The sequence below is a fragment of the Sapajus apella genome, unplaced genomic scaffold (assembly GCF_009761245.1).
Source record: "Sapajus apella isolate SASKATOON/1434 unplaced genomic scaffold, GSC_monkey_1.0 scaffold38, whole genome shotgun sequence".
NCBI classification, from domain to species: Eukaryota; Metazoa; Chordata; class Mammalia; order Primates; family Cebidae; genus Sapajus; species Sapajus apella.
Window position 1 is genome coordinate 9,070,677 of NW_022436978.1, and position 17,083 is coordinate 9,087,759.

Genomic DNA, 17,083 nt, shown 5'->3' on the forward strand with positions numbered 1-17,083 from the left:
CATAGACAATTTGTATCATCTTCAAAGGCAGGATTGTTGACAGTCATTTGACACATTTTCTGAGGTATTATCACCTTTGAGAAAGGCCCAGAGATGACAGGGCCACCTCCCTCCAAAAGCTCACCATAGGGTGATTAAGAATATTAATAATTAGAAGAAGCCGCTCATTCAACAAATAGTTCTTGATACAGTCTTTTTTTTTTTTTTTTACCCAAATTACCCTCTTCAAAGAATAAAAAGCATTTGATGAAATCAGAAAGTGTTTTTGAGGCCGGGCGCGGTGGCTCAAGCCTGTAATCCCAGCACTTTGGGAGGCCGAGGTGGGTGGATCACGAGGTCAAGAGATCGAGACCATCCTGGTCAACACGGTGAAACCCCGTCTCTACTAAAACTACAAAAAATTAGCTGGGCATGGTGGCGCGTGCCTGTAATCCCAGCTACTCAGGAGGCTGAGGCAGGAGAATTGCCTGAACCCGGGAGGCGGAGGTTGCGGTGACCCGAGATCGCGTCATTGCACTTCAGCCTGGGCAACAAGAGCGAAACTCCGTCTCAAAAAAAAAAAAAAAGTGTTTTTGTTTTATTTCTGTAATGTGATATTTGAGATACTTTTGTAGCTAACTATGAAAAATTTTGGAAAAAACAAAACCAAAAACAAACAAAGATGGTTTTGGAATGTACGAATTCCAGAGGTGAGCAATGTCTTAGAGGCAGGGAAGTGGAAGCTGATCCTGAGCACCAAGCATGGTCCTACGCGGATACATTGGGGAGTACAACATAAAGGAACTGGAAAAACAGTTTGTGTGGGTCACCTTGGCAGCCAGCTTAACTCTATGAAGGCGCTACTGTGAAACTTTGAGAGTGCTATTTGAGGCATTTACTGATTGCCCATGTACAACCTAACTCAATAGTCTATAGTTTTTATCTCACGATTCACCCAGTCTCTTATATGTAATAGACTTCTCTGAGCAACTGGAAAGACAGCCTCTCCTCCAATGACAACTGCCATTGTAAGTTGCGATGAGTAAAGACTTAGAATGATTTACCATGGTGATTTTTCCAAACACTTGGGATTTGATGTATATGTCATTAATAATTGTCTTGCTTTTGGCAAAATGGCCATAGAAAAGTAGTAACCATACTGAATCTTTCATTTTATTTTGGTAAGTAATATATTGGCTTGGATGAGGAAAAAAAAGAAACTCTCCTATCTTTGTTTGGATTATATCTTTTGGATCACAGGCTCACCTTTCTCCCTGGTTTAAATATAAGAAGCCATCCTATTTTTGGAAGTAGTTACTTCTTGTTCTTCACTTGATTGTTATAATATTCTTAATGATTTGGGAATTAGCATATTTATCTGGTTGTTTAAGTAAGTGTTCATCAAAGTAATAAACTCGCTTCTAGGTTTAAGTGTTTCTATTTAAAATTCTTTAAGAAATTCATCAAATTGTGTGCGTGTGTGTGTGTGTGTGTGTGTGTGTGTATTCATGACACTACTCTTTAAAAAATACCCAGAGCCCTCAACTGGCAACGAGAGAAGTGTAGAATAGTGGATAGGACCTGGCCCTGGAATGCGAGAGGAATGGATTCTACAGGGACTCTGCCGTTTACCAGCTTTGTGATGTTAGGCAAGTCACATACCTGTTCTGAGCCTTGATTTTTCTTCAAGACAAATTATCACCCTTTCCTGCCTCCAACTAAATATGGTAATTCTCCTTTATCTGTGAAGGATATGGTCCAAGACCCCCAGTGGGTGCCTGAAACTGCAGCTAGTCCTCAACCTTATATATGCTATATCTTTTTGATCTGAAAACAGAGATGACAACGAAGTGATTAAAGAGCAGGTAGTGTATACAGCATGGATATGCTGGCCAAAGGGATGATTCATGTTCTGGGCAGAATGGAGTGGGACAGCAGGAGATTTCATCACACTACTCAGTGCTGGGTGCAACTTAAAACTTATGAATTGTTTCTTTCTGGAATTTTTCATTTAATATTTTTGGACCCTGGTTGACTGTGGGTAACTAAAACCTTGGGAACTGAAACCAGGGATAAGCGGGGAAACCATTGTATTTATTGACTGCAAGGTGTGGCACAGTGCTCACACAATTATGGGTGCTTCTCTCACAAAGCTTAAAGCCTAATACGGTAGGGGACAAATGTTCTCCAGCAGTTTAAGTCACGCTCAAGGAAGGTTCAGGATTCTATGAGAGCCCAGGTAAGAGCATCAAATGATACTAGAGGATATGAGAAAGCTTCCTAGAGGAGGCTGACATTTGCACTGAAGTTTGAGTGAAGTAGAAAGAGAAGGTGGCATGATATTTTTCCAAGCAGGGAGAGCAGCATGGATGAACACAGAGGCCTGGCACAACTTGCTGTATCTGGCAGAACGATGGGAGGCTCTCAGTAGGAGGTGGGAGAGAGGATAAGCATGGGAGAGGTGGGATCTGGGGCTGCAGTGGTGAAGCCTCTTTTAGGCTAAGCTGGCAATACCACTGCTGCTAATAATCACTACCTTTTGTAGACTGAATTGAAAATACAAGGTAAGCTCATTTTTAGATTTCAAAAATTGATAAAATTAGCATTGCAGAGTGCCTAGCTTTTTACCAAATAGTCATTTCTACTATGCATTATACAATTTCTCAAATGTAAACAAGTATTAGCCAGATCTGCCGACTTAACTGAGATTAATTAACAGTATCGAGCTGAGGGATTATGGAAATGATTATGTCCTTTTGTGATATAAAATTTTACAACTGTTCATTTAAATATTCACCCAAGTGCTTTGATAAACTGATCCACATCTTAGCATATTGTCGAGGATAATAAGGGTTTACTAGGTAGTATTTATCCTGTTTTACTTCTCTTGAGCATAGACCTTCAGTAGATTTTTTATTTCTTGGCACAATTTTATAAGCATTCAAATTAAAACTATTTTTCATGTTTATTGTAGTAGTAACATATGAAAAGTTAAACAGGAAAATAAAATAAAACCTTAAATTCAAAATTGTAATGAGAGAGAAGTGCTGACATTCAGTCCACCAATAATTACTGAATCCAGTAACATGTTAAGTTCAACCGTTTTTGTAAGCTTTATTTACTTGGTTTATTTAACCTTATGAACTTAGGAATAATCATTTACAAACTTGACAATAATACAGTCAGCCCTCCATAGCTATGGGTTCTACATCCATAGATTCAACGAACTGGATAAAAAATATTTCAAAAAAATTGCATCTGCATTGAACATGCAGTGAACATTGAACTTTTTTTCTTATTGTTATTCCCTAAGCAATACAATAGGACAGCTATTTACATTGTATTAGATGTTACAAGTAATATAGAGATGATAAAGTAAGTGTACATAGGTTTTATGCAAATACTATACCATTTTATATCAGGGACTTGAGCATCTGTGGATTTTGGTATCCAAAGGCGATCCTTCAGCCAATACCCCATAGACACCAAGATTCAACTGTATAGACAAAGGACATAGGATATAGCATATAGAGAGTGTAGTTAATAAATCGTATATAGCATTTACCGGACTTTGTGGCAAGCTCTTTCTTGACCTCACCTCCAGGGCAAAGCAGTTGGAAGAGGTGAGCCAACAGGATTTCTGTGAGAGCAGCGGTCCCAGGAGAGGTAGAGCTGGAAGGGCTGTTATCCAGAAGGTTGTTCAAGAACTCACGGAATTAAGGAAGAGAGATAAAAAAGCACGCTGGAAGTTGGATCTGGTATCATGCTGACTAGGGAAGAGAGGTCGTTAACACAAGTCAGATGCAAACCTGGTGGCTAAGTAAAAAGAATCTAGGAGCAAATTGCTGAGTGGGTGGAGTCAACGGATGAAGATCTAAATTTGCACGTGGTCCATATTTTTTTTTTTTCCTGTCTCAACAGCTTGGAAAATCAAGGCTGGACCCTTAAAGGAGCTGCACTGGGAAGGGAAGATCTGGGGGAAAACACTTGCAAGATTCAGTTTTTGCAGGCAAGGAGCAAATTCTGATATGACAGGTAAACAGGAAAACAGTCAAAACTTCAGGTATGGTAAACTCTGTGTTCAACTAGAATCCTGGGTGTGTTAAGGCTTCCTCCTCAATCCACATCTAACCAACCTGTTCTCATCTTCTCCCATTGCAGGAACACCCAACTATTTACTTTTCCCCAACTCACCCTACACTCTCCACGGAGCCTTTTAATGCTGAATCCTCTATCAGAATGGCTTTCCCTACTTCATGGAAAAGGCTTTTCAGTGTTCCCTGCTCCTTTCCTGACTGGGAAAGTAATGAACTCTCTCTCTTTTGGATTTCTGTAGCAGAAGTTTATATAAACACTAGCGGTGGAAGATGTCCCACCTACCAAGTATATGTCTTTGAAGCATGTGCAAGGTCAAGAATTTAAAGTGTTCGGTTGTATTTTTGACTCTACTGCTCACTTGCTGCATATTTTGGGCAAATAAACCTTGGAGCCTCAGTTCCTTGTCAGTGCTGTTATGGGAATTTAATAATACAGTAGATATAAAATACCAGTCATAATGTTAGCAAAATTTAGGATGTTTGGTTGGTCAAATTCAATGTTTGAAATTCATAATATAAATGAACATGAGTGTAAACTAGTTATGCACCTTATAATGGATTTTAGGAGCTACCTTGAGCTTAAGAAAGAAGTTTGATTTCTTAAATTATCACACTGCCTTTTTGATAAATTCTTTGATGCCACACAAGGACAAGCCATTTTCTTCTCTTGGAAGTTTTACTATTTTATCACCATTATAACAATAAAATGGTGACATTTTAATTGTATTCAATATATAATCCACAAAGTTATTAAGACAATTTCATAAGCGTATTTGATTTTCTCAATGTTGATTTCTTGCTTCTGATTTTCAGTTTATCATTGCGATGGATAAACATCCTGTTTCCTTCCTTCCTTCCTTCCTTCCTTCCTTCCTTCCTCTCATTCCTTCCAGCTCAGTTGCATCAGATTCCAATGGTTCTCCATTCAGGGCCCAAGTGATACGTGTTGCATGAGCTCTATGCTTTAAAACAATTAAGAAACAACAACAAAAAAATCCAAGGGAAGAAAAGGCACCATTTCTGTTGGCAATTCTCCCACCTCCATCTGTGCTGCCCAAAAGTGTCTGCTTTCCTGTACTTACAAGACATTAGTCTTTTGGCACTATCATCCAGAGCAAATAGTGCTGAATGTAATAATAGCAAGTGATTTGGCATGTGCATCAATGTGAAAATAGAGTTTACAAATGCGCAGTAATGTATCCTGCAAGAATACATCATCTTTTTAAATGTGTTTCTTGAACATACTTATGTTCAGTGAGAAAAACCACATCCATTATTAGAAAGGTAGAGTGTCTCTTCATATTTGGGGAAAATTCTTGATTAGATGATTGCTATATTTAGCCATGGAAGCTAACATCTCACTTAAGGGGAGAATGCCCTCTGTTCAGGGAGAAAACCAAGAATTGAAGTGTTTTAAGTTCCCTGCTTAAAAGGAGAAATAATTGGTAGGAAACCAAAGGAAGTGGGTAAAAGAATCAAACAGTAACATTCAGCTACATTCAGAGCTTGAAACTGGAAAATAAAAATCAATAGAATATTTATCATTCATGCTTTTCTTTTTCTAAAGCATTCCTTCTTTCCTTGACCAAGTCAGGATACTAGCTCAGCTGATGGAGGTCTATGGAACCAAGCAAAGAGATTAATTAATGAGGATTGTGTGTGTGTTGCTGCTGATGGTGGTGGGAAGGTGGGTGTTTCAGGAGATGGAAAATCCAAGACCAGAGGGAGAAAAAATAAGACTAAAAAAGGCTAAAGTCTAAGAAGCCAGAAGTGTAGGCCTTTTTCTTTTTTCTCCAACCTGGAGATTCAGGGAGAAAAGAGCAAGAATAAAGCAGATTGATGGGAAACACTGACAGTGTTGATAATACACCCAATGTAGAACAAGCATTGCTATTCACAATTCATTTTTATTTGCTCCTGGGGTATAATAAAGAGTGAATCAATGGAATTGAAAGGTCCAGGAACATTTTGAAACTTCATTCATTTAGTCATTTATTGACTGCTTCACTAATGACTTCAGAATATAATTACTCTATGCCTACTATATGCTGGGTGCAATGCTATGTGATAGGAATACTACACCTGTCTTAGCCTATTCAGGATTCTATAACAGAATAGCACAAACTTGATGACTTATAAACAATATAAATTTACTTATCATAGTTCTGAAGGTGGGTAAGTCCAAAATTAAGATTGCTGGTAGATTTGGTGTCTAGTGAGTGCTTACTTCTGTGTCCACAGGAAGCAATCTTCCAGCTGTAATTTCACATGGCAGAAAAGGCAAGAAGCTCTCTGGGGTTTCTTTTATAATGGCTCTAATTCTATTCATAATTGCTTTGCCCTCATGACCTAATCGCTGCTCAGAGTCTCCACATCCAAACACTATTACTTTGGGAATTAAGTTTCACTATATAAATTTTGGGTGAATACAAACATTCAGTCTATAGCACTGCCTTTATAGAGAGACAGATATATATAAATAAATGTCAGACATTAATAAAAACACCAAAAATGCTATGAAGATTATGAGAAGGTTTATCATGAGATACTTTAACTGACTTTTGAAGGATAAATGAGAGTTTCCTAAGCTAAAAAAAAAGTGAGCCCAAAGTTTTTATCCAATCTCATAGCTCTGTGAGATTGCATTCATCCCTTCTTCTTTATCACAGCTGAATCATCTGCCAGCTTGGCTTGTTGGCATGAGGTAGGCAATAAAAATGAGATAAACAAGTAAAAAGATATAAGGGAGAGGGGGCAATGAGGCAGGCAGGTGGAGATCATCTTGATGGGGTTTATATTTCTTCATTCAGTAGTTTAGTGAAATTAGTGAGGCCTAGTAGAATACTATTTCTTCACTTCAACCTATTTTCTATTTTTTTTACTTAAGTACACTTCATCAACATGTGGAAGTAAAGTATAGTAAAGGTAGTAAGGTGACAATAGAAGATAATGGCTAAAACTATTGACTTTAGATTCTAGAAGTTCTCAGTTCAGATTCAAAAGTTCAGATTCCCCACTCTAGGCCTCAGGTGCCTCCTCTATAAACTAAAGGGGTTTAGCTTATCCATTGCACCCCAGATGCGCTGACCCCTGCAGTTTTCCTACATGCGGGGAAACTAGATTGCATAATTTGCAGTAGTGGCAGACTGTGATCCCACTTTCCCTTGGTTTAAAAAAAGGAAAATCTTGAGGTTTGTTTAAGATAAGAGCAATCACTGTCTAGGAGTTAAGCTTGGAGAAGAATAGAAAGATCTTGAATGTCAGACCACAAATTTTGCATTAAATTTAATTTGTTTTCTATTTAATAAAGCACCTGGGTTCTTAAATTATGAATAAAAATAGTGTAAATTTATGAGCTAGAAGGTTCTCTCTATTGTTATTCACTGTAGATAATGGTAAGGCAGTTATATGAAAAATTATTCTGGAGTAGATGACTTGCCTGTGCCTTTGAGATATGACACTTAGGTTCTGAGCCCAGTTCTGGATCACCATGTGACTCCTCCCCTGCCTTTAGTTTCTCCATGTGTAAAAGAATAAATATGAAGAGTACATAGAGATGCATTCTAAAGGTATCTCCGATTCTAAAACATTTGAGAAGGAATGGGGTGCAGTATTAAGAGCAGAAATTATTTATCTCAATGAAATAGACTATTATTCTTTTTTTTTTTTTTTTTTTTTTTTTTTTTTTTTTTTTTTTTTTTTTGAGACGGAGTTTCACTCTTGTTACCCAGGCTGGAGTGCAATGGCGCGATCTCGGCTCACCGCAACCTCCGCCTCCCGGGTTCAGGCAATTCTCCTGCCTCAACCTCCTGAGTCGCTGGGATTACAGGCATGTGCCACCATGCCCAGCTAATTTTTTGTATTTTTAGTAGAGACGGGGTTTCACCATGTTGACCAGGATGGTCTCGATCTCTTGACCTCGTGATCCACCCGCCTCGGCCTCCCAAAGTGCTGGGATTACAGGCTTGAGCCACCGCGCCCGGCGAAATAGACTATTATTCTTAAGGAGCAACACTACTCCCACCTTTAGCCTACTTCCTAAGCTTATTCAACATTGAAAAGAAATTTTGTGATTTTTCCAAACATTTACTTTGGCATACAAATGGAGAGCCTAAAAATTGGTAGGCCTTAGGTTGTGGCCTCTGCAATTCCATACTCCTCAGTACTGAATGGATTCAGGCACTGCTGGCCTCCATGTCTGGATGAACCATCCCTGGTTAATATTTGTAATCATGGCCCTAAGGCATTGGAAAACCAAAGGCTGCCCTCTGAATCACCAGAAAAGATTGAATTAGAGATAACTTCAGGTTTCTTGTTGGGAGTACATTTTATTGTATTTCAGTGTTTTGAAAATTGGGACTAGAAGCCTACTGTGGAAAGATGTTTGTGTAAACTCGAGTATGTGACTAATCTGCACATCTCCTTCCTTAACCATTCCAGATAACAGAGTTTTCTGGACTTGTTTTTTATGCTGGAGAATAATATTTTTACCCTCAAGGAGAGATAATCACCTCAGGAAAATTTGGACTATTGAAAAAAAAAGGTAGTAAATACAACACAATTTTTCCTATTAAACATTTTATATATAAACTAAATACAGTGTGGACTTAAAAAATGTATGAAAGTAGCACTTCAAGAGAGTTTTGGCTTTGCATCTTTCTCTAGAGCTCTGTACAAGAAAAATACTCTATTTCTGCAACTTCACAAAAATGATGATGTGTTGCGTTTGGAAGTACTTATCAATAAGGGACCTCCCCACCTTTGGGGACTTCTTGCAGGTTGTTGGAAAAAAGCTAAAAGGAGCACCTCAAAATGTCCTCGGTGGCTTTGTTTGGAGAAGTTTAGAAGCCTTGGAGCCTGCTCATGGAACAGTTTTGAGGTGGAGGCGGGCAGGAAAACACTGAGTTTGAGTAACAAAGAAGCGGGAGAATATTAACCTTTGACAGCTCCATAATTACTCTCACCCCACTCCCAAAACAAAACAAAACACGTACAGGAATGTAACAAGCAATGTGAAGTCGGTGGGGAGAGGAGAGGGAAGCAGACAGCTGGAAAGTTACTGCAGCAAGTAGAAAGAGAAACCTAAATTGTGAACGTTAAAAACGATTGGTAAATCTCTCCTCTCTGCCTTCTGAATAAAACCATACTTTGCCTAGAGACCCTAGCCTTCTCGAAGATTTCAGTAATCCGTCCTGGAAAATCGCATGGGACTGATGCACACAGTACAAGTCCAATCCATTTTCTGGTTTGCAGAGGAAAATCCGGTCCGGAGTTTATTTTTAGCAGCACTTCCCTGTGACCGAATGCTACAGCTCCTCAGCTGGGATCACTGAGGACCGAATTGGGGAGCGAGGCGAAGGGGGCGGGGGAGCGGGAGGCGGTGAAAAGGGGAGGGGGGACGCCCTGCGCATGCGTGCCAGCGCCCATGCAAATCTGCTGTACATCCAGAGAGCAAAGTGGGATGATCTGTCACTACACCTGCAGCACCACGCTCGGAGGACAGCTCCTGCCTGCAGCTTCCAGACCCAGGTAAAAAAAAAAAAAAAAAAAAAAAAAAAAATCTGAGCGGGCACCGTGCATGCATTTCCGTATCAGATGCGCGTCGCAACGTATCCCCTGTAGAGGCAATCTGCAGCTGCTCCTAAGTGTCCTTTGGTGGCTGATTGCAGCTTCAAGGTTTAAGAAATCCCATCTTTCAGGAAGCCTGAGGGGAAGGAAGGAAGGAAATACGGGCGAAATCATCAGATTGGCTTCCCAGATTTGGGAATCTGAAGCGGGCCCACATCTTCCGGCCAACTTCCATTGAACTTCCCAGCACTCGAAAGGGACCGAAATGGAGAGCAAAGGTATGTGGTTGTCCCTATCGGGGGACTTCCCGCTGCATGTGCGTGTGGCTAAGGCAATCCTCGGCGAGGGGACTGCAGTGCTTGGGGAGCGAACATCATACTAGGTCGATAGAGGAGGAGATGCTGTGTCCGTTGCAGCACTGGGGAAGTGTGGCAGGAAGGCGACTTCTTTTTAACTCCCACAGCTTGGAAGACGGTGTTTAATACTCCATCAGTTGCGTAGTGAAGTGTGATGAGTTTTTTTTGGGGGGGGAGGTGGGGGGAGTCCCCCCAAAATGGAGGAGGAGGAGGAGGTATGTGTTAGTAAAGCAATATCTTTTCTATATAATGGATGGACTCAAATAAATCTATTTCAGTTGCTTTAGAATTGCTGACGGGCACGTTTGTATCTGATATCCAATAATGCATTGCTCAAAAAAAAAAAAAATGTTTGAATTTCTCCACCCCCACCTCATGAAGATGGTATTTCTGGGTGTGTATGACCACATCCTACTGCATTTTGAATACATATCAGCAGAGAAATTGGGTCTATTTGAAACAGCATGCGTTAGAACTGACCTCTAAGAAGAACAGTGTATCGGAGAACTGCTTGGCTTCCAAGCATGATGCATTTACTAGTTCTGGACATGTATATATTAATGTTCTCCTCATAAGCAAATCTGCATAATGTATACATACCAACTGAAAAATGAACTGTAAAAATCCACTTCTGAATGGCATATTGAACACAGATAAACACAATGACCGTTACAATTACAAGATTAGATATCTTTTGGATTTAACCCCATCTATGCAGGTCTGTTTCTCCTTCTCCTTAAAACGCCCACCAGATTGTGAGAGCCTTTAGTGATATGGTGGTCAGATATCCAGGAGGCATACTGGATGTATTTAATTCTGGCGAAATCAGAAGAAATGATGTCAACTTTTATGAAACTATATTCATTACCCAGAACTCGGGAAGCTATATTTGAAACAAGATTTTATTTTTAAACCAGGAATGTCAGTCACTGTGGTAATGTACTTAGGATCAGGGAGTGGTGGTGAGTTACCTATTTCTGGATTGATTAATGAAACTGGAGTGTTGAATAATAGCAGTTCTATGTTCAATAAAGTATTTGGAGTATTTAATTAGTAGAATTAAAGTTTTTGAATCTAGGTAAGCATTTATAGTGTACAAAGAGCTGAATCAACATGGATTAAGACTAGCTGGCAATTTTCCGTTCAGGCAAATTATTCTTATGATACATTCATGGGCATCTCCATGTCTCACAATGATGTACATATATGAGAGAATTCATGCCTATAAATATACATGAGGCATATATTAACTCTATTATTGAATCCATTTTAAAATAAAAAACCAGTCCTTCTTAACACATAAAGATCTGTAATATTCTAGTTGATTAAGTGTTTCTGGAGCATAAGGTTAACAACAGAAAAAGAGTATCATTTTACTATGAAACAGTTTTTCTTGCTTAGATGACACCTGGTATTTGGTCATTAAATTTTGTTATCTGACAAGGACTCTTGGTAACAGTTTTGCCTCCAATGTATATACCAATTCCTGGCCTGTCATAAAAAGAGGCTATATCCCTCAGCAATAATTTTATTTTCCTTCATTGCCCATAAAACATGCTACATGTCACTCAGCATTCCAGGCGGTTTAATTATCAGATTGCTAACTGTAGCGTTCTAGTTATTCAGTCTTTTGAGTTCAGAAAGGAGAAAGAAGCTCAGAAATATATCTGGGAAGAATCAGTTCAGAAGTTCTATGTCAAACAAGATAGCAGTTATATAGTGAATCACAGCACTGATCCAAAGGCAATGAAGACTTTTGCCGTAAGCCAACATTGTGGACATTTTGCAGAGGTCCCATAATTGCCCCTGACAGAAAAATATGATGAAAGTCTTTATGCACGTTAGTTCCTGGACTTTCTTAATGAAGCTGAGTTAGCCACTTGGCAATCAGATTAAGAATGGCTAATTACTTACACATTGGCCTCACTTTCTAAGTTGATGCAAATGGCACAGTGAACGATGGTAGCTAGCTTGAAATTTTTATTCCAGCCAAAAAGAGTGTATTAAGAGAAATGTGTATCCGTGTTTCATTCTAATTGGTGCACGTTTCACATTTTCTTCTGCCATGTGCAAACTTCTTTCCCCAACAGATTCAAATCTAATTCTAGGAAGACATTCTCAAATGTATGTATATATAATACTTTTCTATTAGAAACACTTTAAGGATAGGGTCAGAGTCATATTGCATGATTCAGTTGAGGGTTCAAGAGTTCTCTATCCCGTATGCTAATCTAATGGCCTGTCTAATCTCGAATCCCATGGCCAACACTTGACAACCTTCAGATTAACTCTAGCATTTGTAAACCTTTCTTAGAGCATTTGTTCAGTGTCCAGATAGTTGAACTTCAGCTATTTGTAAATAAGATCATTTATTTTTGCTTCCTTATTTACAACTTTGCATCACTCCCTGTCATACAGGGTAAAGAAGAGAGGAAAATAAAGAAATTGATCTAAAGTTTAATTTATGATTTAATTTCAGTGGTTTTTGTGCACCATGTATTTAACATTGTCTGAAAGATTTAGGTTGGCACACAGTCTGAGCGGCTCTGACAGAATTTGTGCCTTGCATATCTTAAGGACTTGAGATTCTTAAATGAGAGAAAGTGTTTAGTATTTAGACCAGTGGTTCACAAAGTTTGCTGCACATTAGAATCACCTGACATACTTTCTAAACATACTCCTCCTGGGATGGCACCCCATACCAATGAAATTAGAATATTGGGGTGGAAGAAAAAAGCATAGGTGTTTTCTTTAGAGGTCCCTAGGTACAGCAATGTTTGGAAGTCACTGATTTAGACTCTTGATTGTCAAAATGTGGTTTGCAGACAAAGTTTTTAGAACTTCAAAATCTTCATCTTTACTCCAGTTCTATTGAATCAGAATTTGAATTTTGACAAAATACCTAGGTAATTTTCATGCACATTAATGTTTGAGAAGCATGATTTAGAGTGAGGAAAGAGGCAGGCTGCCTTCCTGCCTTCCTTCCTTCCTTCTTTTCTTTTTCCCTTCTTCCTTCCTTCCTCCCTCCCTCCCTCCTTTTCCCTTCCCCCTTTCTTCTTTACCCCTCCCTCCCTTCCTCTCCTCCCCTCTCCTCTCCTCCCTGCTTCTATCCTCTCCTTTTCTTTCCCTTCCCTTCTCTTCCCCTCCTCTCTGCTTCCCTCCCCTCCCCTCTTCTTTTCTCCCCTCCCCTCCTCTTCCTTCCCTTCTCCCCTCCTGTCTTTTCCTTTCCTCTCCTCTCTCTCTCTCTCTCTCTCTCACACATACACACACACACACACACACACACCACTCACCTCTCCCTGACCCCCACCCATATCACGTCTTTCTTTGTCTAGGTAGATTTCTGGCGTCAAGCTGGCATATTATCTGTAGAAACACCTGTAGAGCTTTTCAAATGGGAAGATGCTTAGGCCATACACCTAATGATTTGGGTTTAATTAGTTCTGGAGTGGGATCTGGGCATAAGTTTTTTTTGTTTGTTTGTTTTGTGCGTGCGTGCGTGCGTGCGTGTGTGTGTGTGTGTGTGTGTTCTTTTCTTTTTTTGAGATGAAGTTTTGCTCTTATTGCCCAGGTTGGAGGGCAGTGGAGCAATCTGCTCACTTCGACCTCTGCCTCCCAGGTTCAAGCAATTCTCCTGCCTCAGCCTCCTAAGTAACTGGGATTACAGGCACCTGCCACCAAGCCCAGCTAATTTTTTGTGTTTTTAGTAGAGATGGGGTTTCACTATGTTGGCCAGGCTGGTCTCGAACCCCTGATCTCAGGCGATCCACCCATCTCAGCCTCCCAAAAAGTGCTGGGATTATAGGCATGAGCCACTGCACCCTGGCATAAGTATTTTTAAATGGCTCCCAAGTGATGCTAATGGATGGCCAGAGTTAGCCACTGATGTTGGACATTACTACTGGTGGTCCACAAACCAGCAGCATTGGCATCACCTGAGAACTTGTTAGAAATGCAGAATCTCAGTCCCTACCCCAGATCTACCAAATCAAATCTGAATTTCAACAAAATCTAATGGTCATTTTTATGCACTTTAGAATTTGAGAAGCACTGATGTAGCTCTCAGGGAACTGATTGTAACTAAGAATGGATGACACCACTCCAGGCACCTCAGTAGAGAAGATTTGATATTATCTGACTAATCAATATGGAGGCTCATGGATATGTGATTATGTTCTAGGTCTTTTGGTTGTTTTTGGAAACAACAGAAATGAAATGAAAAAGAAACTGTGTGCCTCATAGTGAGATCAGAAAATAAATTCACTTTTAAATACCCTCGCTGCTCATCCTCCAATCACTTACTTTTGACCCCCAATTATCCTTAAATATTTATTCTCTACATTCCTTTTAAGCTCCTGACAAAGTCTGCTGTTAACTCATGGTAATGTGATATATTTGACTACGTAAATCAAGGCACTTCTAAACAGAGTGAATCCAGCTTTATCCTCCTCTATTGTCACATCTCTGTTCAGCCCTTTTGAGATTCCTTTGACATGTCCCTTGCCACATTGAATTAATATTTTATTGGTATAATCTGTATGACCTGTTTGTCCCCCACATCTTGCATTTCTTGCAGTCAACATAGTTTTTGTGCTTTTTATTTAAACAAATATTTATTGAGCACCTAATATGTACCGAATGTACCTAGTTCTGAGAATATGAAAGAAAACTAAGATGCAGTCTGATCTTGACGATTACACTCTTCTATCTTCACTAATATACTAACCTTCTTGTGAGCATGATATGAGTCTCTAACATTCCAGCAAACACCTAGGTGTCTACCTCAGGTAGAACATTTTAGTTTGCATAGTAGGGATTCAGATTATATGCATTGGATAGCCTTAATTAGTTTTTTAATGTCAACTTTATGCATCCAGAGATTGTAAATTGGGAGAGTGTGGGAAATTTAGTTACCAGGAGGGCTCCCAGAAACATCAGTGTGATTCCAGAACACGGAAGGGAATAACTTGACCTGTTTTCTCAATAGAGACCTGCACGTATATTCCCAAGGAAGACTCAATTCTCTGTTCTAGATTTCACACCAGCCATCAGAATTCAGTTAGGGGCATGGACCAACACATTTAAGGTATAGAACAGTCATTTCTCTGAAGCCAGAAAGATTAACTCTGCAGGGGAGAAAGGAAATGTCTATTAGTATATCAGTAATCAGTAATATTAGCAATCAGTATATCAGAACTGGAAAGTGATTTTAAGAAGAGCTACTTTGTGGTTAAACATTAACAACAACAATAATGAAAGACTGAGCCGGTATATATAGTGAGATAAGTAAAATATAAGTCAGTAAAATCATGATATATAGTCACTGGGCATAGGAAATGTAGGTTCTTACCCCAGCTCTCATGGTGTAAATTTGGACAAATCTCTTCCTCTCTGGATCTCAAGATTCTTAAATATCAAAGGGGGTCCAGTTCATTTAATTTAAAATATCGAGTTGCCACATTGTTCCAGGCACATTATTAAATTCGGGGGAAAGAGGTATAAATAGTTTATTGACTTGCCCTCTAAAAGCTTACAGTGTAGGGATACATGAACAGGATCAAGAGATGTTTATTTCTAATATTTTATGTGTCTTCTCCATTCATCTTTCAGAGTTCTAGTAGGTTATCTGGGAGGCTAGACTACAAAGTCTTACAGTGATTAATAAGCTCCAAAGAGGCACGTAATCGTCCACTGAAATAATTCCTCCCTTTTGTTTCCCCTTGGGTTTATTTAAACGAAGTTATTGTGTGGGAGAACATTTCAGTTCAAGCTATGTATCTGCTATAAAAGCTATTCCACCCAACTAGCTACCTGCATAACATGTTTCCTGCCTTAGGTTATTATGAGGCTTGTTGGCCTCAGTAATGAGTCTAGGGGAGGCCAACCTTCTTGCCATGCCACTCCCTTATCCCTGTTCTTTTATGCTTTTAAGTTTTTGAAGCACAAACCTTATTAGGTATGGTGTTTTGTGGCTACTGAGTGACCAATAATTGTTTATTGTATCTGTTAATATTGAGTTTCCTGATTTGTCACATATTTACAGCCATAAATAACATTTACGAGACACTTTGTACTTTTTCAAAAGGCTTTTAATACATATGATCTCCCGTAAAACCCTGTCATTGGGCATTTTGACTTTATTTTATAGATAACAAAACAAAAGCTCATAAAGACTAAGTGATTTAGGCAATTCATCTTATCTCTGTTTCTCCGTAAAACAGGAATTATACCCACCCCAAGCTCCATACCATAATGTCATGATTATGAAATAAAACTCATGCTAATAAAGTAGTTAGAACTCTTTGGAATTATAATCTGACTTTCCTAATTTTTTAGCTATGTTTCCCTTTTCACTAGGCTCTGAGATCCTGGATGGTAGAAATTGGTCCTCTGCCATCTTTGTCGTTTTAGCAGCAAGTATACTGCATAGACACTCAATAAATCATCTGCATTAACTTCCACAAAAGTTTTAATTTACCAAAAGAGATTTCTTTTGTGCTTATTCTACAGTTTTAACAGTAACTTCCCCAACACCTGAATCTGTTTCTATTTTGCTAGGGCTTAGTTTTGAGGCAGTTATATAACATCGTATGGGTTTGGGGATGTATAATACCTTGGATGGGTTTAAAACATAAACTGTGTAAATTTGGGCACTAACAATGGTTCAGTCAGGGGTGCATCTCGGAACTACTGGACATCCTGAAGTACTTGGAACTCAGATATTTAAGAAGCACTCAGGTGATGAGGATGTACATCCTTGTTTATGAATCCATAGATAATTTCCAATGGTTACTATGAAACTAACACATACATGTGTTCTTCATCAAGAACACTCTAGGGCTCCTACTGCCTGGGACTTGTCTTTTATTATCACCCTCTTTAGCATTAAGGGAGTGTGTGTAGAAGAGAGACTTCATTTCTGTACTACAGACTTGGGATTGAAAATAGATATGCAAAATAGATGGCAAGAGTTTGAGGCTAAGATGACATGCCATTTTCCCCAGCATCTTCTTCCTCATTTCCTTATTAGCATGCTTGCATGCAGAGCACGGTAGGATTTTTTTAGGATCTATGTCAATAGTT

At 39.2% G+C, this 17,083-nt stretch overlaps 1 protein-coding gene and 1 long non-coding RNA gene across 2 annotated transcripts in view; both read left to right on the forward strand.

Moving 5' to 3' along the window:
• Nucleotides 1-593: 593 nt before the first annotated feature.
• On the forward strand, nucleotides 594-6,740 carry LOC116564851. Its single transcript, XR_004275126.1, has 2 exons — nucleotides 594-4,042; nucleotides 4,141-6,740. It is a non-coding gene; the product is annotated as an uncharacterized LOC116564851 (long non-coding RNA).
• Nucleotides 6,741-9,475: 2,735 nt separating this feature from the next.
• The window catches only part of FGF12 (fibroblast growth factor 12), a 581,066-nt gene continuing 573,458 nt past the window's right edge, over nucleotides 9,476-17,083 (forward strand). Inside the window, exons 1-2 of the mRNA XM_032298541.1 lie at nucleotides 9,476-9,605; nucleotides 9,776-9,922. Of these exons, the coding sequence (XP_032154432.1) occupies nucleotides 9,910-9,922 (13 nt within the window). The 5' untranslated portion in view covers nucleotides 9,476-9,605; nucleotides 9,776-9,909. The remainder of the gene's footprint in view (nucleotides 9,606-9,775; nucleotides 9,923-17,083) is intronic.